Source organism: Lissotriton vulgaris, chromosome 3_1, assembly GCF_964263255.1.
Source record: "Lissotriton vulgaris chromosome 3_1, aLisVul1.2, whole genome shotgun sequence".
Lineage (NCBI taxonomy): Eukaryota > Metazoa > Chordata > Amphibia > Caudata > Salamandridae > Lissotriton > Lissotriton vulgaris.
In genome coordinates this window covers 533,650,794-533,676,988 of record NC_141689.1, presented here as the reverse complement: position 1 = coordinate 533,676,988, position 26,195 = coordinate 533,650,794, and the positions used below count along the sequence as shown (strand labels likewise).

The window sequence follows — 26,195 nt, the reverse complement described above, 5'->3', positions numbered from 1 at the left end:
CGGAACGTCTCCGTCAGCACAGTGCCACCGCGGCTGATGACGCAGCGGTTCCGACATCAGCATCTATGTGGTTAATTTAACGTCTTCAGTGACCATGTGACCCAGACATTGGTAACTACACAGCTCCTGCGAGTCCCTTTTTGGTGCCCAGCAATTTGACGCTGTCACCCATACTCGCAGCTTCTATTTCCACGATAATTACTTTGTATGTACTGTATACACGTTACCCAAAGTGGTGGAGGGGGTCCTCTGAAGAGGGAGTGGCCACAGAAACGTACCTAGGAGTACTTTCCAAGTGGCACGGCAAATTTAAGTTAGGGTGTGACTTAAACACGTGAACTGAAGACTTTTGCTAGACATATTGACTTTGCCAGTGCATGTTGGCTGTATCAGATAAATCAGTAACAGCAATGTTTTTTTATGAATAATTATGAGTGGAATTATGAGACTGAATTGGGCATTACATCCTCGTCCGTCTTCCTCGCCACAGTAATCACTAATGAGCATCCTGCTCCCACAGAAACTCCAAGCAAAGTTAACATACTAGTCTCCCTATCCCTCCAACATGCCCCCAGTGGCAACCACCAATCGCCTAAAAGGGTACAAGATCCACAGCACAACCTGTTTTTTGTTTCTGCACTACTCCGATTGCTGGTCCTGTTCCTGTTTATTCAGGTGAGTTGGCGGCTGCGGTCCTGCTTTGGCGGACTCTTGGGCCCCATTCTGATGGGGGGGGGAGTTGGTTTTCACACTTGGATTGCCTGTTTCACTTCCCCCTTGGTTGGTGCTTAGGGCGTTTTCCCTGTCCTGCTCTAGCGGACACTGGGAATTGCTGTACCTGTCTCTTTTGTTTCTACTATCAGGGGGGGGGGGGGGGGGCTGGTGTGTCTCATGCTGGTTCCCATCCTCCCACATGCTTGTTTCTTTTTACTGTACTGCTGAGTCACTGTTTTCTTGCCTCCCGGGGGGGTCCGGAGGGGGGGGGGCCATACGGGTTCCCCTCCTCCTCCTGCATGCTTCTTTTGGCTGTCCTACCGAGTCCTGCTTTAGCAGATTCAGAGTGTCTTCATTGTTTTCATGCCTACGCTGGGGTTGGGGGGGGAGGTGGGGGTGAGATCTGGTGGTTCGCTCGCCGGTTCCCTCCCTCCCACGTATATTTTTGTTTGGGCTGTACTGCCGAGTCCTGCTTTAGCGGACTCGGCGTGCCTTGCTTCTTTTCGTACCTCCCGGTGGTGCTGGTGAGTTGCAATGGGGACTCCCTCCTTCCTCGAGGTTGTCCTCTTCCGCGTCTCCAGCAGCTGAGCTCGGTGGGCTCGTTTGCCGGCCAGGGTGGGGGCGTGGCTTCATACCGTCTTGCTGTGGTTTAGTGCGCTGTTTGCTGCACGCCTTCTGGTGGATGGTGGAGTTGTTGTGCTTGATATGGTCACTTCTTGACTTGCTTGTTAGTATGTTATATTTCCCCCTCTAAAGATTCGGTGGGTTGACATCCTGACTCTGGCTTCTGTCATGATTTTCATGGGCGGGCCGATGGCCGGCCTGGGACGTTTTCCTTATGGTACGTGCCTTGATGTGGGGGGCGGCAGTCCTGCTTTAGCGGACTCTTGAGCTCTGTTTTGGGGGGATGCAGTGTCCTTTGTTCTGTTTTTATCCCCCCTAGTTGTGCGCATTAGGGGACTGGCGGGGTCTTGCTTTCAGTGCCAGTTCTGTTTCTGCTGCTGACTCCGAGTCTTGCCTTTGCAGGCTCAGCGTCTTGTCTGGGGGCCTGATATTTTTACTTGTGTTGCCACTTCCTGCTCTAGTGGGCTCGGCATGTTTCTTGGTGCCTCCTGATAACGCCATTGTGCTTGTAGCAGTCCCGGTGTATTTTCCGGGGTGCCCGCCCTCCCGGACCAGGATTCAAATCCTGCCTGTTCTGTGATGCTTTTTCGTAAGTCCACTGTGCGTTTCCCTGCACGCCTTCCTGTTTGTGGCCACAGCATTTGGTTTTCTGCTGTTGGTGGGGGGGCTGCATTCGCTCGCAGTTTGTGTCCGCTTCTGATACTGCATGTATTTTTGTGGCGCTTGCCTCATGGGTGCTTGTCGGTTTTGGTGTTTCCCTCCACTTGTGCTTCTGCATACTCTGTATGTTATTGGCTTCCCTCCGGGTCACGCTGGTGTGTCCCATACGTGTTCTCTACTCCTGACTGCCCCTCTTGCTCTGCATGTTTCTGTCCTGCTTTAGCGGACTTGATGTTCACTGCTTTCGGGCCTCCCTGTTTTGCTCGCATGGGAGGGGGTTTGTCTGGGGGTTTGTGGTTCCCTGGTTCTATCCCAGGTTTCGTCACAGTTTGGACTTCTACTTTGTATGTCGCGGAGCTGTTTGGTATCGAGTCGTTTTGGCGCTTTTCATTTTGAAGTCCTTTATTTGCTGCGCTTCTTGGAGTCCTACGGTGTCATGCCTGCAGCGTGCTGCTCCCGGACTGGGGCTCTTTCTCTGGTTTCCAGGGTGTTGGTACGCTTTTGGGTGCTCCTACTTACTATGATGATGTTGCTGGTTATTCTTTTTCCGCGGCCTTGGAGTGTTTCAGCAGATGTTGGTGGCGGCTGACTTGCATTTTCGGGAATCGCTTCCCCCTCCCGCGTGGGCCAGCTGTGTTCCGGGTCCTTCCCGTGTCTCAGTGAGGGTGGAGGTTGTGGACCTGCATGGTCTTTTTATGCTGGGGTCGGATCTTGGGGTTATTCTTCAACGCTTCTGTTTCCCGGGCCCATGATGGATTTTCCCTGGTTTCTGTTTTGGATGGTGGGATGTCTCACGGAGGCCTATGTCCGGTGTTGTATCTGCCTTGGTTGGATTGCTGTTTTGGTTCCGTCACATACCAGTTGGTGTCCTTGGAGGTGTTCCTGCCTCTGCTCATTCTTTGGGCTTATGGATTCCTTCGGTTTGCGGGATGCTTCTCTCCATGCCCCTGTCCTTTTGGCCTCTCGTATTGGTTTGGCTTTTGGCCTGTGTGCCTCCCCTCGTGTCTTTGCTGAGGTTCTGGCGCCTCAGATGCTTCCTGATTCCTTCTCTGGATCGGATGTAGGTTGGGGCTCTCTTGGGACGCTGTTGGGTTTGGTGTTCGGGCATCGTACACTGACTTTGCCTCTGGTGTCTGTTTTCGGTCCCTGGTGTCGGGAACTTGCCCTCCAGTGTGGCTTTGGTTGAGGGTCCGGGTTTTCTTTACGCCTGCTTGTTGGTGGTGCCTTGGGCTCCTCTCCCTTTGTCTCTTATGATGAGTTGTCTTGTTTTTCTCATTGACGCCCCTTTGGTCTGGATTTTGATCTAGGGGTTCCTGTGCCTGCCCTAGTGAGGGTGGTTCTGTGTTGGTGGCTGGATGTTGGTCATCTGTTCCGATGTCGTTCGTTTCTGTTTGTTCCCTCTCGGACGGTCACTACGCGTGTCTGTCTGTGGCCTTGGGGGGGGGGCTTTTTCTGGATGGCTCTTTGATGCGGACTGGTGGTCGGTGGCTCTGCTTTCTTGTTCTCCGTTGCAGGGGGCTGATGGCTGTTCGGTTGGGTCGCTGGACGTTGACCGGCCTTACTGGCGATTCGCCGTGTTGGTGTCCGGGCAGACTCTTGTGTAGTCATGTTCTGCTTCTCTCTGTAGGGAGGGTTACCTTGTTCGTTCCCTCAGTTTCCTCTGTCGACTCCTTAGTTCCAGGCCAGGGTCATGGTTGGTGTCCCTGTCTACGGTTTTTCTCCTGCACTGGGAGAGTGTGTTGACGGGCTGTCTGTGCGGGTTCTTCCCTCCGTGGGTTCTTTTTGTCTGCTACGGATGGTATTCCTGCCATTGTTGTGGTGTTTTGAATATCGGATGGTGGTCTTATTTGCTTCTTCGGTCCTTGACACGTTCCATTGTTTCTCCTCTTTTATGCCTTTTCCGTGGGCTTGGAGGTGGATGCGTTGTCCTTCCGGTTGCAGAGGGGCCTGTTGTCCGCCTTCCTCTGGTTACCCTGCTTCCGGCACTTGTGCTGGGGTTTGGGTGCGTTGGGGCTTTGGTGCCTCTGGTGGTTACGGGTTGGCTTCGCCCCCGTGGTTTCCTCTGTTGTTGGTGGTGGCGTTGCGTCCGGGTTGGGCGTTGCCGTTCCTTTCATATCCATTATTGGACCCTCCGGTTCCTCTTCCGGTGTTCCAGTAAGTGTTCCTTCTGGATTGGCTCTTTTTCAGTGTTCCCTGTTCCTGGGTGATTGTTCATTGGAGTTGCGGGCCTTGTTCCACTGTGGGGGCGCCCCTCTGCTTTGTGGTCTTTCGCTGCGCTTTGAGTCTCCTTTGCTATTGGGGTCTGCACTATGATTTGGCTCCTGGCTGGGTCCTGGAAATTTTTTGGGGGGTTCAGTGTTGGTTGGGCTTGGCCCTATCTACCCTCTATGTTTGGGGGGGGCTACCTTTGGAGCTTTTCTTGGTATCCCTTTTGTGTTTGTGGGGCCTTTTTGAGGCTTGTCTTTCGCGTCTCTGGTCCTTCTACCCCCTTATCCTGGGTTATCTCCTCCCTGTGGGACCTTCCGTTGGTGTTGGTGCATTGCACAGGGTTCCATTGGTCAGTTGGAGTACGGGGACGTGCACTTCTTGGATCTGTCGGCGGGGGTGTTGCTTCCTGTTGACTCCTTTGCACATTTTTGGTTGTGTAGCGTGCCTTGATGTATTCTTGGTCTTGCACGGCTGCTTTTTCTGTGGTGGTCTTTTGTTTGTCACTTTGACTGCTCTGGAGGGGGTCTGTTGCCATCTCTTCCGCTCTCATTCGGTGGTTTTGGGTGGCTCTCCTTTTGGTGCCTGTTTCAGTCGGTGGTTCCCTATCGTTCGTTTCGGGGGCGTCTCTTCTGGTTTGTTGCGGTTTCTTGGTCCGCCTTTCCGGTTGTTTCCATGGGTGTTTGGCTGGTCGAACTCTTGGTGTTCCCCTCGTGCCTTCTTTTCTCGTTACCGGCTTGGGGTTGGTGCTTCTGTTGCCATTGCATCTTTGGTTTTGTACTCAGTGGTTTCTTGGGGTGTATCTCTCTCCTTTGTTGTCACTGTTGTTTTTTGTTGTGCTGCCTTCTATGTGTGGGCTGTGTTTCCTATCCATGAAGCTGATATTGCTTTGGTATCTGCTCATTAGTGATTACTGTGGCGAGGAAGACGGACGAGGATGTAATGCCCCGGTTACTTACCGGTAATCTTCATTACTCCGAGTCCTAGTCTTCCTCGCCACAGTATAGTTTCCCTTCCCTTCCCTCTCAGCCCTTTGTTGTGGCTTCATGTATGCGGCTCTGGTTTTCAGGTCGTGCTGTGGATCTTGTATCCTTTTATGTGATTGGTGGTTGCCACTGGGGGCCATGTTGGAGGGCTAGGGAGACTAGTATGTTAACTTTGCTTGGAGTTTCTGTGGGAGCAGGATGCTCATTAGTGATTACTGTGGCGAGGAAGACTAGGACTCGGAGTAATGAAGATTACCGGTAAGTAACCGGGGCATTCCTGAATTCTGTGGGTGTGGTCGTGGTATTCAGTGTCTCCATCTCTCCCAGTAACCCATCAAACCACTTTCCTCTGCAGTCTCTCACTCTGAAATATACTTACGCCCCTTTTCTCCTGACATCATCTCGCACGTCATCGCCTTCCTTCCCATCTGTCTTTTCACTCTGCCCTGCTTGTTTTTCCTTGCGTTATCCCCTTTACCATGCCCTCTCTCTTTAACCCACAATCTCTCTATTTTCTCCTGCAAGCATAGCATTTTCTTTAGCATTGCCAATATTGCAACTGGTATGTATATCTCCTTCACACACTTTAATATAAAATGGTAATTGCAATTAGTACATTTGTGACCATCACTCAGTGCGCTTTCCAGAAAGGCCAAGTAATGGATGAGCATGTTGTCTGACCACCTTTTTATGACATACTGACAGGCACTGGAAGAAACATGCTGCCTTCTGCCTCCCACTTCAGAGCTCTCAATCATGTTCTATCATGAATCCCACAATCTGAAGTCACCCAGTCACCTAGAAGCAACGCCTATTACATATACACTATACAGGAGTCTTATGTCGTCGCATGTAAAAAAAATGCAGAAACACTACATCTAAGAAAAGCAACTACTCTTAGGGAAAGAAAGATAAAGTAAAACATGTGAATTGTAAATATATCCTGCAATACTGCACGGTTTACCTAAAGGATTTTTATAGTTATGTTGAAAAATTGATCTCTGTTTTTGGCTACAAAGTCTTACACTTTTAAATTGCTCTTGGGTCTGAGACCTTGCAAGATCAGCTTCACTTAAAAGCCAATGTGTACAATTCTTTCACCAAAGATCTGAGGAGAAAGAGCAAAAGTAAAGTTTAACAAAATAAAAAGCATTGAGCAGCATTATTACCTCATGCAGAGACGAAGATGAAAGTGTGGTTTTAGAAGACTGTAAATGAAATGCATGTTAGCAGCAGAACAAATACACAGCAGGGTTGGTGGAGGGGGGGGTGCACATAGAGGCTAGGAAGAACTACGTGGCAGACTGTAGATCACTAGGTATAGACAAAGGATAAGAGATAGTGAAGAGCAAGATATGGATACAATTACACAATGGAACTAAAAATAATGTGAAGGAATTAAAGGGAGCCTGTGAAGGGATTACAGAGAAGATGCAATAAAAGTGTTGAAAATATGCAGAAATAATCTAAAAAGTGTGTGATTTAATGATAGGCAAAAAGTATCCATTTAACATAGTTTAATTCCATGCTATTTTTCTCTTTACGTATGTATTTAGGGGGGTGGGTGGATGTATGTATATGTGTGTGTGTGTGTGTATGTATGTATATATATATATATATATATATATATATATATATATATATATATATATATATATATATATATATATATCCAAAGGAAACACTCCAACCATTTCCAGTTAGCCCCTGGCGAAGAAGGAGACACAGAACTTTGCAGCATTAATTCAGGCGAGAAATCTTTATTGTTCACAACCTGCGACGACGCGTTTCAGGCTGTCCAGCCCTTGATCACATACAGCGTTTACTGCGCCATTTTTTGTTTTTATATATTTTGTGATGATGCACACTCAATTTGCATTAGTGAAAGTCACGTGATCCTAGACATTGAGGGCAGACTGCAATCATAATATTGAACGCTGGGATTACTCGCCCTACAGAGAAATGCATGTTTGTTACTAAAATGTTAAAATGACAGTGCATTTTTAACAAAAAGAGAACCAAACATAAATAAATCACTGTATAAATACAAAGTAATCTCCAAGTTAAATAAATACATAATAGCATTTATCTTTCTAGCTGGGTAAATCCATAATACATCAATGATTGCTAATAAATGCCTATGAGAATTAATCTCGTGACAATAACTGTATGAATCCAGAATGCTTAAAGACCTATAAAGTGCGTAAGAGCTAACTATACTATAGTTAAATACTTATAAGGTGCTTAAAATATTGTGCAAATAACAAACCCATCCCCTATATCAGAAGGGGAAAGTGCAGTGCAATAAAAAGATCTACATTAAGACCATAGTTAATAATAATTCATAGCAAACGTGCATTCCAATTCCTTGATAATAAAAAACTCCAGCCGGAGCAATTAAAACAATTCTAAAATTGGTAAAAAAGTTTGCAAAAAAACCTACAAAAAATTAACCAATGGTCATGGAAAGATTCTGCGTAAAGCGTAAATAATGGGAATGGTGGAAAAATATATAATATTTACAATTCTGATATACACCATGCTGCAGCGATATTATCTCAAACAATACTACAAGAAAGTGTGCATATCCTCCATATTATTTAACCCATGCGGCCATTTACTATCGAAATCTAATATGAACTTTGTTTCCAGTTGTCTTAATTGACGTTCCCTGTTTCCACCCCTCTTGGACATGGGCACAGCACTGATGACATAGTACGTCAGACAATTAATATCTTTGTCATGGCTACTGGAAAAATGCCGGGCCACAGGGTATGTGGGATCATTATGCAAAATTGCCCTAATATGCTGCAATATTCTGACGTGCACCTGCAGCTTGGTACTAACAATGTAGTTAAGGCCGCAGGTGCACGACAGAACGTAAACAGCATATTCAGTCTTGCAGTTGTAACTGCCCTTAATGGGGACAGGAGAGGTTTCAAAAGGGGTGCAATAAGTAGTTTTGTTGCAACCAAATTTACAAGCACGACAAGATGTGCATCTTCTGAATCCATTTACATTTTGTAACCACGTTATTGGTTTTCTGATTTCAGGGGAGTTTTTATCTAACTCTGTACCCATGGATTTGCCCTTTCTAAAAGTAATGGATGGTAATCTGGGCAGTTTTTCTTGTAGAATGCTGTCTGTAAGCACAATGGGCCAGTGTTTGGACACTATGGATCTTATTTTTCTCTCTTGTTTGGAGAAGGTAGTGATAAACCTAGGGCTATCTTGTGTATCATTTTCAACTGCCACCCCAGTGTTGCCCTTCTGAAACAAGGTATCCCTGGGTCGGTCTCTCGCTTTTGTGATAGCCTTGTTTATGATTTTATCACTGTAGCCTCTCGCCTTTAAACGCGCACGCATTTCATCTTGGCAAATCCTAAAATCCTCATTGTTGCTACAAATCCGTTTCAGTCTGAGTACTTTGCCATACGGTATACTAGCTATTAGATGTTTAGGATGGGAACTTTTGGCATGTAGCGTAGTGTTCCCAGCTGTTGGCTTCCTAAACAGCGTAGTACACAGCACGCCCTCCTTGACTTGAAGCCTCACGTCAAGGAAATCGATCTGTGATTTGTCAGTATTGGAGGTGAAGTTCAAATTTAGAGAATTGTTGTTAATCTCAGAAATGAATAATTCTGCCTCCAATTGTGTCCTGCGCCATAACAGGAGCACGTCATCGATGTACCGATAGTATGTAGTCACATGTGTGTCGAAGGCTGCCTTGTGCGTGCGCCTAAGGACCTGTTTCTCCCACCAGCCAACATGCAAGCATGCATAGCTGGGGGAGAAACAGGCCCCCACGGCTACTCCTCTTAGTTGTTTGTACAGTACATTGTTGAAGAGGAAAAAGTTGTTATATAAGCACCATTTAATTAATTCAACAATGATTTTACTATGTCCATAGTATTCTATTGGTCGATTAGATAGATAGTACTTAATGGCCTCTAGTCCCTGAGAGTGATCTATGCTTGTATATAAGAATTCTATATCAAGCGTTATTAATAGTAGATCCTCTGACCACACTACTTCATTCATTTTACTCAGGAAGTCGACTGTACCCTTAATATAACTGGGGAGAGTACTAACCAAATCTTGTAAAAAGTGGTCCACATATTGACCAATGTTCTCTCCAACTCTGTCTATAGCGGAAATAATGGTTCTCCCTGGGATAGGTGTTCTTCCTTTGTGTATCTTAGGAATGAGATACAATATGGGTAGCTTAGTGAACTCATTGTGCAAATATTTAAATTCTTCATTAGAAATCGGACCTTCTCTTTTATACTGGGACAATACCTTGTAAATTGTTGCCCTTGCTTTATCATACTCCTTTAGAGTTGATTTCTCAGAACATGCTATATCGTTTAACTGCCTATCTGCTTCAGCAATGTACTCTTTCTTAGGCCACAGCACCAAGTTGCCCCATTTATCCAATTTTTTTCACCACAATATCCCAATTGTCTCCCAATTTCTTCACCAAGTTGTTATATGCCAAATTTCTATATATATATTATTCACCAAAGTGTCCTGCTTCGGAATGCGCACTTTGCACAGCTGGTGCGCGTGTCGAGGTAGGACAAACCTCGAAATCAATCCTTCACCAAAAACGGGAAAAAATTACAAGTGCACTCTCACAGACCTCAATTTCACGATTTATTATGTTTGTAGCAGTGCCATTATCCCCCTTCACCAACGCGTTTCACCCGGGAGGGCTTGATCACGGTGTGAAATATCATATTTCACACCGTGATCAAGATATATATACACATACATACATACACACCACTGCGAAGATCTATTTAGTTGTCACCATGCTTTGCGGGTTGGCCGCGGCGTGCCGGAAACAGTCATCCGCTATATCTTCGTAACACTCACTCGCTTCCAAGGTTTGAATGCTGGAGGGCAGAACTAGTGATAAACGAAATGTTCATTTATGAATTCATATATGGCAATTACGGACCCAACGTGTTTAAGCTTGTCTCCTCACACGAGGTGACTAGCTGAAACACTTTAGGTCCACAATTGCCCAAACACGAGTCCTCTAGCAAATGTTACATAATGATTACAATGATCAGTTAATATAAATATTTATTAACAGCAATCTATTTATGAGATATGATTTACATTGTTTAAACTGCTTTATAGTTATGAAAACATATTTTAAGGATATTAATCATTTCTTTTACCCAGTACACAAATGGAATTTGTTCTATAATAATGAATTTTATGATTGTCTTTGACATTTTTAAGATAACATTATTGGATGCAAGGGTGAAAAAATGTGAAAAGCTAAAAATCTGTTTAACCTTTAGCAATCGTTCAACTTGATACAATACAGCACCAATGTAGAAAGTATGTTTTCTATCTTTATGGCACCTACAGCACCATGTCACTTTAAAAATTAGAGAAACCACATGGCACGTCATGTGATTAAGGGCTCGGTGAAGCCCGAAACGCCTCATGGTGGCTAACGCGCGAATAAAATAAGTGAAGCACTAAATAAGTGGTGTCCGTTCCGTTTTCTTGTAGGAATTGATAAGGGAAAGGAGTATTTCAGTGTGTGTGTGTGTGTGTGTGTGTGTGTGTGTGTGTGTGTGTGTGTGTGTGTATGTATATGTATTGTGTAGATACCGCGTCTCAGTGAAAACACACCAATCGTCCGTGCATTGCTGCCACAGATTCCTCGGACAGGGACCAATTCTTTGTGCAAAATTTATTGAAGCAAAGTATGCCGCATGACGTTTCGGCTCCCTGGAGCCTTGTTCACATGACAACGTCCCTCATACAAGTGCTCATTTTTAAAGTGCCAGTGTCAAACATCGTCATCACCACGTGATAGATTTACACAGTAAAAATGGAAGACAGATCCACATGTCCATGTACAAACGAGATAATGCGAAACATTGGATCTAAATGTTAGCCAAATAATGTTAAAATACAATATTCATAATCGAATATAATATAATTTCGGTAAAATACCTCAAGAATGTATCTCATAATGTAAAAGTGCCTGTATCAACAAATAGTTAAAAAATGTAAAAAATGTTTAAGGTAATACTCCCAATATTCAAAAGATAAACATATTGAACAAATATTTAACAAAGTCGTACTGGAACAAATATGAGATAAAGTACTAGTCAGGTCCATCATCAGTAGTGCAAAGTAATGCAAATATGCTGAACGTAAAAAATTACACAATATTCATTGTATAATCGTAAAGTGCAAGTGCAAATCTTTCATAGTGCAAACAACGCAGAGTAAACTGTTATTGTTCATGTGCAAATAATGCCTTTAGTAAACATATACTCATGTTTCAATGTTGACAGGCCTGACTCTTTAGGGGGAAATACCATATAAAAATCTAGATACAGTGCAATTGACATGTGCTAGATATACATCCAAAAATATTAATAAGATATTAATTCATATTGCATGGCTACCAATGATATGTCCTCAGTATATAAAGTACCCGCGCCTCATCACAGAAGCTAATCCAAAGTCAAAGTCACTGTGTAAAATCTATTTAACAAATTTAAAGTGATTTTTTAATATATATTTTACCCATTGAGTGTTGTTAAAATTATTGATTTGTAGTACTCCTCAATATCCTTACTAATAGCAGCAACAGTGTAAAATATATATAATCTCACATTCCCTGTGAAACAGTGAAAAAATAGTTCTAGAATAGTTGGTAAATGTTAATAAATAATTCATCCAACAACCAAATATAGACCTGTGATCGATGATCCTATTAAAATTATCCTTTGCTGATGTCCCCAGCCGGGAATACCAAGTAAAACACAGTGAGATTGAACAAAATGACACTGCTCTCATGGTATCAATAACAAATCGCCCCCTGCACCAATAAGGGGCATGATCAATGCTGCTGTGCCATCAGCCGATGACACCAGTTACTTTAAACAATACAGTGACTGTCCTAGAGAAAGACAGATCTGGAGGTTTCATGGGCATTAGGGTAGACATTTGTACATGTCCTCCGTAGTGTTCAGGCCACCTGGTACCTTAGTATCAAGTTGTAATACATACCGGGTTTCCAGTTTATGTAACCGGGCCTCCCTATCGCCTCCACGCCTACTAGCCTTGACCGCATCAATGACAAAATACTTAAGGCTAGTGTTGTCGCCATGATGGTGTTCGCGAAAATGTCGCGCCACCAGATACGTATTGTCTTGAATGGTGATGGCTCTTAAATGCTGCAGTATGCGTTTATGTACAGCTAGTTTGGTACTGCCAACATACTGTAGCGAGCATGGACATTCCAATACGTATACAGCGAATTCTGTCTTGCAGGTCAAAACTTGCGTGATAGGGTGTTCTAGTTTACTGAAACCATCCGCAAATCACTTTTTGTTGATTACATGTAAACAGGACTTGCAGGTTTTGCATCTGAAAAAGCCACTGTTATTTTGCAGCCATGTAGTCTTCTCTAAGGTTTCTGGACTAGTATCAACCAGCCGATCTTTGAGGGAGGGTGCCCTACTGAATGTAAGTGAAACCCTGTTTGGTAAAGTGGACTCTATTACAGGATCATTCGCAACAATAGGCCAATTCCTATTCATAATCTTGTTAATGGCCTTGTGCTGCTTACTATAGCCAGGAATGATCCTGAAAGACATATCTTTCCCATTGTCCACATTCTCCTCATTGGACCGTGCTGTCTCAACTGAATTCTGGGTGTATTTGGCAAGTAGGTCCTGTCTATTAAACCTCATAGATCTGACCCTAGCTCCTTCAACCAGTCCTTCTGAATAACCTCTTTCAAGGAATCTTTCTTTGCTGACTTGTTGGGCTGCCTCTAAATCGCTGGGATTGCTGCATACCCTCCTCATGCGCAGCATTTCCCCGTAGGGTATGCTTGCGATGAGGTGGGCTGGATGGGCACTGCCCGCGTGCGGGATACTGTTCCCTGCAGGTTTTTTTTTTACGGAAGAGCGTAGTCTCCAACCTACCATTGCCAACATACACCTCAGTGTCCAGAAATGTAACAGCAGCTTGACTTAGGGTTGCCGTGAATGTCAAATTGAGATTATTAGTGTTGATGTCATCAAAAAATTGCTTTGCCTGCATCTCACTGCCCCTCCAAATTACAAAAAGGTCATCGATAAACCAATACCAACCAATTACATGTATATGTATGTATGTATGTATATGTATATATATATATATATATATATGTATGTATCGGGGATGTGGAATTCCTATAGCCCGACGCCCAGGACATGTTGTTTGGGGTCAAGGACAACACGTTTTTATGTTTATTTTGTCCTTGGGCCAAGTAGGCCCAACCCCCAGTACCACATTATGGATCAGGGAAGGAGACTATCTGAAGTTAAGGTAATATTTTTGCCCATATGTTACTGCTGTTCAAACTTGTATTTATGGTTCATTAATTAAAAGCCTTTATTATTAGGGTGAGCACTCTAATTAAAGTGTTGACTACACTGCTGACAGTGGTTCCAGTACAAAAATGTTTGCACACGTTTTCAAAGTTTATCAAAATGAAGCTATGTATCATGCTCCCAGAATGCTCTCTGATTTGATGCAAATATTTGCAAACGCCTGAAACCAAGATTGATGATTCTTTGCTTTCATAAAAAAATGAAAGCAGTGGAAAAAAAACATTTAGCTAAACTACTGTAAAGTTTCAGGTACCCTTTCTTTGCATCATCATTTAGTAACATGTGTTGATGCATGCTAGTGTTTCCCAAAAATATTCATAACGGAAAATCAGTGTAACCAGTTTCAATATGATTATGGGAAACAAAAACAAACAAGCATTGGCTAAGCCAATGGGTCTGAAATTAGTGGTCAGCTTTTTAGTTATGTCAATGTGTGACTTGTGTATGCATTGTTTTTGTTAAAGCTTATTGGGGTGCAAGCTGCTAGGCCCTCACCATTTAACAAACATTGGCAAAAGCAAAAATAGTTTATTGGTCTCAAAAAGCACACACTGCCACAGTAGTTACTGGCAATGACCAAAAACACTTTGTGCCAATATGCTCTTTGTGAAAGAACAGAATGCTGTCAACTCACAATGAAGCCAGCCAAAACAGAACTTTAAGAAACACAAAAGGTCACGGTCAATGCCAGACCATATTAAGGGCCCAATTATTAAATAAAGTCCCAAAAGTGCTCCCAAGGTACATGCCTTGCATTTAGGGTAGTTATGCAGCTTTCGTGAATTACCAATAATTTACAGAAGTAGGACAATAAATGGAACTCTCCCTGGAAATATTGCTTACCACTACTTTCAGCCCCAGTATGTAGATCTGCGGAAACGTGGCAAAATAAGGGGATTGCAAGTATTCAAACACTACTATGGTATGAGCCCTGGCATAATCAAGGAGGCTATATCAGAACTCTTATATAATGAGATTGCGGCCATAATTTGTCGCTGCAGTACATGGTGCCAAGTGGGCAAGTGGATTTTGTTACAGGACAAGTAGATTTATGAAGCAACCTGCCCCATGGACAAGTAGATATTTTACTAAATTCCACACCCCTGTGTGTGTGTGTGTGTGTGTATATGTATATGTATATGTATATATATATATATATATATATATATATATATATATATATATATATATATATATATATATATATATATATATATATATATATATATATATATATATATATATATATATATATATATAAAAAATCTGGAAAACTCGAACCACTTCCTGATTTTCCGCAGCAGCAGACAGGCGAGGAAAGAGACACAGACCTCCGAGGTATTTCAAGTGGGCAAAATGATTTTATTGTAAGTGACCCAACACAACGCGTTTCAAGCCCGTAAGCCCTTGATCACGTGTGTATATATTACACATATACACACTACTGCGAAGATCTGTTAAGTTGTCACCATGCTTTGCAGGTTGGCCGCAGAGCCTTTGGGCAGGTCATTAAATGGGCCTGTCTGTAAATGGTAAAAGAGAAGGGGTCTCGTTTTCTCAGCCTTTTGTATAATCACTAGATAAGTTGCCTTATAGGAAACTTTAAGTAACTTTAATGTGTCGCTAAAGTGTGGGGTGATGTGTGAGTTAGTAGCCAGATTTAAAACTAAGGGTTATGGAATGGCCAGTTTAATGCTCAGATTCCACTGATGGTATTAAAAACAAGCACTGGCGTTGCCAATAGGTCTCGCCGTAGGAAAGTTGGAGCTATTACAATTGCAAATAACAATGCCTTTTATTTTTGTTTTCATTTTAAAAACATAAAGGGCTTTGTCATTTACAAAACCAATAGCTCCAACTTTCCTACTGCGAGACCTATTGTGCACTGCACAGTGTGGGTGAAAGTGGCACTGCGTGGGTGTGAGTGGCTTTGAGTGAGTGGCGTTGCGTGGGTGAGTGGCGTTGCATGTGTGAGTGTTGTTGCGTGGGTGAGTGGCGTTGCGTGGGTGAGTGGCGTTGCGTGGGTGAGTGGCGTTGCGTGGGTGAGTGGCGTTGCGTATGTGATAGTGGGCTTGCGTGGGTGTGAGTGGCGTTGTGTGTCTGAAAGTGGTGCAGTGTGGGTAAAAGTGGCACTGCGTGGGTGTGAGTGGATTTGCGTGGGTGAGTGGCGTTGCATGTGTGAGTGGCGTTGCATGTGCGAGTGGCGTTGCGTGTGCGAGTGGCGTTGCATGTGCGAGTGGCGTTGCATGTGCGAGTAGCGTTGCGCGTGCGAGTGGCGTTGCGCGTGCGAGTGGCGTTGCGCGTGTGAGTGGCGTTGCGCGTGTGAGTGGCGTTGCGCGTGTGAGTGGCGTTGCGCGTGTGAGTTGTGTTGCATGATCTCTAAATATTTCACTAATGCGATATTGTTACATTGTTGTTGGTAGTAAGGTATTGTTACGTTCCTCACTCGTGTTCATGGTAGTATACATTTCAGAGCCACTAAAGAAAATAATTTTCTCAGTGATGCATGCGAAATTTGGACTTCTTCGTTTTTATTAGTTCATTGGTTTGCTGTCCGTTTTTAGTTATGTAAGGCTTCGTTTTGGCCGTGCTGTTGCATTAAATGCTCACAAAACCTTCAATTATTTTCAGTTAGCGCCATTGTGATATTTCTAGGTCTTTCAGGAGACTGCAGTCTTTGGGGAGGCGTGAAGCCTTTGCTGCCGTGAAAGATATTTTATTTTTCAGCCCCTTGTGCTGTAGAAATGCTGCCGATGCGCGTGTCTGGCAGGGAACAGATGGCCTGGCCGTGAAGCAGGGGGCGGGGCAGCGCTGGGGAAGCCTGTGGGAGGGTGATTGACATAGAAAGTCATGTAGAGAGAGGGGAGGTGCTGGTGTGGGAGGAGTGCTGCTACGGCAAGGCTGTGTTTGCGGGGAGAGAGAGGGGAGGTGCTGGTGTGGGAGGGGGAGGTGCTGGTGTGGGAGGAGTGCTGCTACGGCAAGGCTGTGTTTGCGGGTAGAGAGAGGGGAGGTGCTGGTGTGGGAGGGGGGAGGTGCTGGTGTGGGAGGAGTGCTGCTAGGGGAGGAGAAGCCCTGGCCGTGAATGCGCGTGCATGTTTGCTCACGTGATTCACGTGAACTGCAAGAAAACCGCGGGGCTGAAAGCCCTTGGTTTGAAGAGGATTTTGCCGACATGAATTCTCGCTCCGCTCAATGCGCTTGCGCGCATTGATAGGTCGCGAGACCTAAAAACAAGCATTTGCAATGCAATAGGTCTCTCATTTGCTCGAGTTTAAGCTATTGGCGTTGTAAATGACACTGCCTTTGATTTATGTCTTAAAAATTAAAACAAAAATAAAAGGCATTGTTATTTGTAATATCAATAGCTTAAACTTGTGTTAATGCGAGACCTATTGCATTGCAAATGCTTGTTAGATTAGTGAGTAGAAACGCTCCCTTTTGGCCCCTACGGCAAATTAATAAAATAAACAAGCGCAGTAGCTAACGTGAAAGTGGACTGCGCTGCAAAAAAATATTTTAAAAATGTGCTATCCGATTTATGAAGGAGACCGTGTAACGCCACAAGTAAAGATCCAGTCCTCATGGGAGGTAACAAATGGGGAAAGGGCGGTAACAAGAAGGGACTAACCAGCCTCATTATCAATCTGAAACCAGCATTTACCAAGGACAATGACACCAGCCAATCAAAAATATGGGTGGAGAGTAGGCGAGGCTTTCACAGCATACTCAACTACTGCATGCCTCGCAGAGCATGCGCGCTACCGCTAGGCTTGACCTAAAAATGCTTTTTACTTTGTTCAGTCCCTGTACATAAGAGATATGTATACACTGTAAAAATGGCAGATGTGTCTGTCTGTCCCAGTATTTAAATGCCACTATGTTGTTTTATTTGTTTTAGTGCACTTTAGCCCTACTCCTCACAATGCAGGGTGTCGGAGCGCTTTACATCACACATACAGATTATATATTGTCAATAAGTCATATGTGTGAACAGCAACATAAAGGTTGTTTTACAAGAGACACTGCGATTTACAAGGTGTAGGAGCCACCGGTTCTCCATACCTCATTTTAAGATATGAGAAGGATTGCAATTTATGAACTGAAAGTAACAAAAGGATCTCTTTCTTAAAAGCAGTACTCCACTTGCCCAATTACATAATATACAAATCTGTCATCTGCTGGTTACAAAATGTGCTTTTCAGGAGACATATTAACCCTCTTTGCTTCTATGATTCAAAGCTGGAACTAGGAAAACACAGAGATCTCCAACAAATATGTCACCCTCCAGATTTATCTTATTATTATTATTCCCTGAGATTTAGCTGGCACACAAAGATATCTGCAGCAGGTGCCTTGAGATTTAGCTGACACACAAAGATATCTGCAGCAGGTGCCTTAACCCCATAAGATATTTAAAAGTACAGACAATGCACCAATTAAGCAGAACATATTTACTGCCACATTTCTCCTTGTTGCCAATTTAATTGTGTCTCATTTGTTAAATATTGTATTGCACCCCAATGTATTCATGACAGAACTGCTAAACATATGTGAGGTCTTAAGATCGGTTATCACTTCTTGAGAGGTCATGAGTTGCGATGTCTCTTCTTGTGATGCCACATGCGAAGTCACGTGTCGTGATGTCACTTTGTGTTGTCACACAAGGTAATGTCACTTCCTTTGATGTCACGCACATTGATGTCACACCCATTCTGCCTAATTTAGTGAGTTCCCCTACTTCTTTTTTTAGGACATGAACCCTGACCCCAAGGATGGAGAAAACACCACAAACTTGATGCTCTTGGCCCTCGGGGCGCTCATGAAAGAGGGCTACAGTGTGCATTTGAACCAGAGCCACTAGAAAGAAGTAATTGTGTGGCTGTGGCATTTTTTTGCATACGTATAGATTTGTCCGATAATCCATCATCTGCCTCGTAATCTGCAGATTTTAACCCAAAAATGGTTTCTAGCGCAATTGGTTCAAAAGTTACCAAAAACGCAGCAACACGTGTACTTCTACGGGTCAGAAAACACCCCAGCCTACAATGGAATTAAATATTGAGTAAAAAACGCAACCAGTGGGCCGACAAGTGTCACAAATCCACCAGAGGGATCACAACTACAGTCAAATGAAAAAGGCCGGTTAACGTGAAACAGCGCTAGTGTCAGTAGTGTTGACAGTGTCATGAGCCCTTGCCAAAGGAAGGAAATGCTGTTTGAGTTATAAATAGAACTATCCAGCGGCGGTGCGTCCATTGGGGCGTTTGGGCGTTGCCCTCCCAATGCGCACTGCCGCCATCCGGGACCGACACTGTGTTAAATCACACACCATTCAACAACGATTTTCTGGCCGGCCGGTCACCGGGCCGGACCAGAAACCATCGGGAAAAGGAGGTGGGGTGGGGCTGTGCAGACGTGCTAGTGCGCGTGTCCTGTTTCAGACAGGTCATTTTCCTGCCCGGCGTGGACATGGCACTAGCCCCCCCTTGGGAGACCGGGGGTTGCCTCATGCCGTAGCCCCCGGTCTCCTAATGGGGCGGGGAGTTTGGCTGCTCCAGCCAATCCTGTAGAGTCAGTCCGACCTGCCTGATGACGCCTGACGTGACGTCAGCTAATCCTTAGTCTCACCGTGACCCCGCAGCCATTGCCACACACAGTGCTGCCCGCTTCACAATCACACCTGGTGTGCGTGCTTCTCAGCTCCTGTTCTGATGGTAACTCTTCCTGCCTCTTCGTCGTGGAGCTGGACTACTAACGAGAACTAGTACTACTGAGGTGAGCCATAATATACTGCTCCTGCTGGTGATTACCGCTCTTTTGTAATTGTATTGTATTGTATTTTAAACTCCCGCCCGTGACCCGTTAAGTATTACCCATGATCCCCCACAGCTGAACCCCTGAGAGTGCCATGGCGGGTTTGGGCATCATTCAGTCTGTAAGTTTTTTTTTTTAAATATAGCGCTTCCTATCATGGCAGGTTTGATGTTTTGTAGTGCTGCTGCCGCAGCAAATTACTAGTATCTCCATGGCCACATAATCTATTTTTGCGCTCTTTACACAATGTATATGCTGTACCTGTCCGGATCCGGTGGAAAGCGGAGGAGGGGGAGGGGGTTGATATTAAAAACTAAATATGTAGATAAACCCAGACCAATCGTAGTGTGCTTCCTTTTCCTTGGGCCAAGGAAAAAATCGCCACCAGTTGCTGAATTTTGCTAGTTTGCGATCTGTTTACTTGTTTTTAAATAAAAAGCCTCTGTGAGGTAGTCAGAAATGCATTGTATCTCAAAGTCTGTTATGAAGCCACATTGTCTAACCCAGGGTGGTGTGGAGTGCAAAAAAACAATGGATTTGGGCCCAGATCTTTGGACTGGGGTGAATGTGTGACATTGATCCACATTCTGTCCATCACCTGTTTTGTTTGCAATTGCCGCCATAAGTGCGCTGGGGATGCTCAGACGTGGGTCCCAGGCACTCCACACCACTGGAGTCAAGCTAGCCGGGCTGATGACAGATGTTACCTCGAAACCGGTCCGGTCCTCGGATGCTTGATTCCGTTCTGGGAAGGACATGGCTTTTGTAGTTCGGACTGGACTGTTCCCATGGGGCACAGGGTCAGAGCTGATTTGCATATCGCCATTGTCTAACCCAGGGTGGTGTGGAGTGCAAAAAAAACGATGGATTTGGGCCCAGATCTTTGGACTGGGGTGAATGTGTGACATTGATCCACATTCTGTCCATCACCTGTTTTGTTTGCAATTGCCACATATTGAATAAGCAGGTAGCTACCTATGTTGTATGACATCTCTTTATTACGGTCATAACTGCACTTTCACAATTTCTTTATTAACCTTCCTTCTCGCGAGCTACAGTGCGGAAATCATTTTCCGCCGCACCAGGTTCAAATGTCACCAACCGCCACTTGAACTATCGTGGTTGAGCGGGCCCTCAGACCTCTGGATCGCGGTGCCACTGCACCAATGGTAAGTTAAGGTTGACTTGTGCATTTAGACACGGCACCACAGTGCTGTACACACCACTGTCCGTGGGTGCACAGTGTACCGGCAGCAGTACATGGAGCAGCTATTTTTGGGGCCTTGCTTTGCTCCTGCAGCGGTCCACGCTGTGTCTAATGTCTGTCTCGGGCTCCGCATCACTCGCCGTATCTTGCCAGCAGTCTCACTCCGGGTCCGCGAGCCCAAGGCCTCCCTCTTCTCCCGCTCGCTGCCTGGTCTCACTGCCCTCGCTCCCAGTAAGTGGCTGTTTGCACACAGGAAGCAGCTTGCTGCAGTCACCCCTGTATCCAGGACAGTGACGGTGGCTCCTCGGAGCTCTGACAGGCCTCTCTTTTCGTCCTTAACCTAGTTATTTCCTTTTTAAATTTTCTGTAGGAACAATACTTCCCGAAAATAACTATCCACATATGTGACAATCTAAATTGTTTTCTATGCCTTTGCTACTGTTGTAATTAAGCCAATTTATACTGAACTGAATATTTGCATATGTTGCAGTTCTTGCACAGTATCTATATGAATATACCACATCCCCTGCCTTTCCTATCTATAGCTTTGAGCAAGCATTTTGCCTCCCTCTCAAAACGAAATAATGTGCTACTGGACAGTTTTAGAGAAAAAAAACCTAAGTAAGCATAACCTTCCACTCCCAAAAGGTGATCTCCTCAAATAATATTACTCACCCAATGCTAATCGCTCTCATGTGTTACTCTTTTTAGACAGAATAGAATCCGTTTCTGCCAGAAACGTTCTCTAAATTTTAAGCATCTCCTCATAGGACTCTAATCTTTTTATTAAAATTTTTTGCTGTGAGTTCACTGCAAATACCTCCTATATTATTCCACTCTGATAACATAATTCCCTCACTCTTTTGTGCACTCAACTGTCACTCATTCATACAGTCACAGACTGTCATGATACACACACAGGCTAAATAAAGCCAGAAACCCACTGGATCTAGTGTGCTGCTTTCTCCTCTGCTTAGCACGATCAACAAAAAGGTAAATAACTCTTGCAGATGATGGTAGTAACATACAAGATACTACTGAATTCAGTAACGAAGTTGGATTTAGAATGATATGTAGCATACATGGCAACATTTTAGAAAGTTGGAGATTTATAAAAAAAATTATTTGGGAGAATGTATTACACCCATTGCCTTCTATTGAAGGAGAGGCAATTTTAAGCGGGCGACGGCCAAAATAAAGGCATTTTTAGCTTCAAAACTAGGGAGTCTTCCACCTGAAGCAGGTCTATTGGCAGGCATTTATCTGCAAGATCAACAGTAAGATATGTAGACAAGATATCTAAAATGTAGGTCATGAAAATATTAAATCATGTCTTTTTCTTAAGTGTTCCTCTGTGTAGCTGATGGTTTGACACAAAAAAGATTGATTTTAGTTTGTGTGCGAAGGAAAAAAGATGTAAATATGTCCACTCAGGTGCACAGAGTTTATTGTCGAAGAATGGTTGGGGACATGGTGAGCTTTTTTGCTAAAAACATTAAAAATATGTTAGAAGTTTAAGGGATCAAGCCTAATGTGTGCCATCCCCAAATACTGATTGTTTTTCAGTTCACGACTACAGCTTGAACTTTTATTTTGTTGTACAGTTGTCTATTGCAATTAGTTTTGTTTCACAGTTTTTTCACAAGGTTGGTATATTTATTTCACTGTACAAAAGCCACAGCCATTTGCTTAGTCGATGCTTGCTTTGGAATGCTCCAGTCACACGAAGGAGTGTACCAAAGTTGGCTTTCCCTTATTTGTCACTGTCTTGAACAGTGTCAGATGATTTCCCAAAATTGTAATGCAGCTGGTTTGGTTTATATATTTATTTACGTAAGTAGTTGTTAAGCAACAAACAGACCAGCGCAGACCTTAATGTAATTTGTTATGGTTAGAACTTTCTTCATGCAATACAACACAATACTTTAGTCTTTTCTAGTAAAAGCAAAGCAAAGCAATGCAATATCTTTTATATCCAGGTATAAAGTACACCATTATTTTTTTATTGAAATAGTCCCGTTTCTCATATTTGCATTTCTAGAAGCACTAGCTTTTACACATTTTCACTATTCCACTTGACCATCCCCTAAATGTTATTTGTATATGTTATGCTTTAAGTGAAATGTTCAGTCTTTTTCTGTGTGCACTAATGTGTTGTTTTCTTTTTAGTGACCTACATTTTCGTAAAATCGGTTCTTCAAGCTCTTATTTCAAATCCAGTACTTTTCATTAAAGAACTGCACGTTGCCTAGTTGGAAAAATTCATCATTTGTTTTTTTTGCAAAATGGCGACTTACAAGCCAGTAGTAATACAGACTCTTCCCAAACTTGGTGAAAAAGTGACACAAGATTCACTGTATTGGAAGAACTACAAGGTGAGGATCCAAAAGTTTATTGTTTTTCAATGGCTCCATTCGAACAATGTATGTTTTGTTTTGTCTGCTGCAGACTATTTCATATTTGTAATCCGTGCACATCATTTGTGCGTCTCCAGTCTGTTTATTTTCTTACCTCTGTGATGTGACAGATGTGATGGACTGAAAGTACCATTCGAGATTCCCTTTGAAAAGCAATACATAAATCAGGGATTTGTGTTACCAGGGACACTGTCATCTGAATATGCGGAGGTTGTTATAAATCCTAGGTGCATAGATAGAAGATGCCTGCTGCCTTGTTGTTTTTCCTTACACTTCTTATTCTCAAGTCTGGTGGTGGTCTGACTAAGTATGACAACAGCTACCAGAGATGGTGATCTTGTCAGCAAGATAGGCGGGGTGCTGGTCATGATGGTTTTGTAAATGATACAGCTGGCTTTGAAGATGGTGCATGCTGGCAAATTTAGCCAATGGAGGTCCATAAGGATGGAGGTGATGTGACCATATTTCTTCCGGCCCAGTATGAGGCATGTTCTAGTGTGTAGGAACGGGAAGTCCCACTCAAAACAAAGTGGAGGGAGGACCAGGAGCCAATAAACGCCCAGTACCTAGTGTGAGAAGTTGGCCTGATATGTGATGTCCACTATTCTAGTGGGCACTCTGTATTAGTCCAAACAACCCTTATGGTGATGGTTGTAAAGTCAACCTTATAGACCAGCTATCCTAGTGGTAGCATGGGCAAAGCATTCTTCGGCTAATACTTCAGAGAGCATGTGAAGCCAATTGTTTTACCAATCATAATCCCTTGAATACCAAATGAAAGGACACCACACAAGATATATATAAAATATATATGTATTTATTACTAACGTAACCCCTCTGCACTCTTTATGAGGTCAGAGTTCGAGATACAGCACAAGTTACTCAATGTTTATGTTTATGTATTTATTTTTATATGGCGCATATATCACTGTTCGGTCTCAGAGAGCTTGCGGGGAGCTGGACTAAAGGTGGAGAGACAGGGGGATTTTATCGGATTTAAAAGAGCCAAGTTTTAAGATTTTTGCGAAACGTTTTGTGATTTGGGTCAATTCTAATAAACCGTGGTAAGGTGTTCCAAATGGTGGGGCCTATTTTAGAAAAACTTCTATCCCCATTCCTGACTGTCCTAACCTTTGGGACTTTTAGAACATGTTTATTTGATGAACGTAGAGTCTTTCCCGGACAGTAACCCTGGAGCTTTCGCTGAAGGTACTTAGGTCCCTGTCCATTTATAGACTTATGCTCCAGGCAGCATATTTTAAATTTGATGCGTTTTCTTATTGGGAGCCAGTGGAGAGTCCTAAGGCACGGGGCTGATGGGGTGCGGGGGGGGGGGGAGGTCAAGAATCAACCTCGCTGCAGAGTTTTGCAGGGTCTGAAGTTTAGTTAGAGAACCTTCGTTCACATCAGCCAATAGTTCGTTGCCATAATCAAGGCGACTGATTATAAGGCCCTGAATAAGGGGTTTCCGAGAAGCAAGTGGAATCCACTTGAAGATTTTTCTGCGGCTTCTCATTAGCCCAATGCTAGTGTGGACCACTTTATTTATGTGTTGAGTCAAGGCCAGTTTGTCATCGATGATAACTCCCAAATTCCTAACTGAGTTTTTCGGGGCTGGGCAAGGGCCTAAAGACGGTGGCCACCATTCGGCCGTCCAGATTTTATTGGCCATACCAAATAACAAAATTTCTGTTTTCCCAGCATTTAACATTAAGTAGTTGTTAGTCATCCATTCTTGAATGGAGATCATACACTGTTGGAATCTCACTTTGGCATCTAAGTGGTTGGGGCCTGGGGTTATCAGAATCTGGGTATCATCGGCGTAAGATACCGTATCAAAGCTGTAGGCTTTGATTACCTTGGCTAAAGGTGATAAATATACATTAAATAAAATTGGGCTTAAGATTGAACCCTGCGGAACACCTTTGTCATTTTCCACATAAGACGAAGAGAAAGAACCAATTTTAACCTTTGACCGCCTCCCTGTCAGATAGCTCTGTATCCATCTGTCTGCTTGACCTCCGACACCAATCTCAGCCAGCCGTTTTAGCAGGACATTATGAGAGATGGTGTCGAAGGCCGCCGACAGGTCTAATAGAATCAAGATGGCAGATTGCTTGGCATCCAGGGCCAGCCGGATGTTATCCACTACCTCCAGGAGGGCGGTCTCGGTACTGTGGCAAGCTCTAAAGCCCGATTGAGAGGTGTCCAGTAGCATATTGTCCTCTAGATGTTTAGTTAATTGGATATTAATTAAGGATTCCATTATTTTGCCAAATAGTGGCAAAAGGGAGATAGGACGATAATTGACTCGTTGCTCTGGGTCAGCATTATTCTTCTAAAAAAATGGGTCTGACAGTTGATAAGTTAAAAATTGCTGTTATTTCAGTCAGCATGGCTGGGGCTATTTTTGTCAAAATCTGGCAGATGCAGGATCACTTGGGGAGCCTGATTTTACTTTCTTTAATTTATCAATGACTTCTTCCTCCGTAACAGTATGGAATTCAAAGAGGGGTTTAGACAAGGATGTTAATTCAGGGGTAGGCAAATTAGGTGGACCTGTGTGATTGTCCTTAGCATTCGGAGGCTCCGTCTCTCTGGAAAAGGCTTTATGAATTACATCTATTTTATCCTTAAAATAGATGGAGAGCCTATCAGCCCATTCTTGGGACTCGATGGTGAGTGGCTGGCAGGAAGAAGGATTAGAGAATTCCTTTACTATAGAGTATAGTTCTTTATGCAAATTACCAGCCAATTTAATTCTGGTTCCTAGATAAGCTTTCTTCGCTACGGCTATCTGGCTCATGTATTCTTTATGTGCCGACTTATATAGCTGTTTATCTAAAGGATTTTTTGTTTTACGCCATTTCCGTTCGGTGCACCTCATAGCCTGTTTCACTAGTTTTAGATCTGGTGTAAACCAAGGGGATCTTGTGTTTTGGCATTTAGTTTGCTGTTTTGGGGCAATATGATCCAGTGCCATGTTAATTGCTTTGTCTAGGTCCTTTACCACCTTATCTGGATCAGAATTGTGGGTCACTGGGGGGGCGTAAAAACGCTAGCAAAGCAGTCAGAGTTGATTTTGTTCCAGGGCCTGCTCATTTTTACCTTCTTTGAGTGGGCAGATTTAATCGCATTTACTCTA

At 43.7% G+C, this 26,195-nt stretch overlaps 1 protein-coding gene across 3 annotated transcripts in view; it reads left to right on the top strand.

The window, feature by feature from the left end:
* UTP15 (UTP15 small subunit processome component) overlaps nt 1–26,195 on the top strand; it is a 226,069-nt gene that overhangs the window by 1,359 nt on the left and 198,515 nt on the right. For all 3 annotated transcript variants that reach the window (XM_086960791.1, XM_086960792.1, XM_086960790.1), the window contains exon 2: nt 22,803–23,008. In XM_086960791.1, coding sequence (XP_086816917.1) covers nt 22,919–23,008 — 90 coding nt within the window. In that variant the 5' untranslated portion in view covers nt 22,803–22,918. The remainder of the gene's footprint in view (nt 1–22,802; nt 23,009–26,195) is intronic.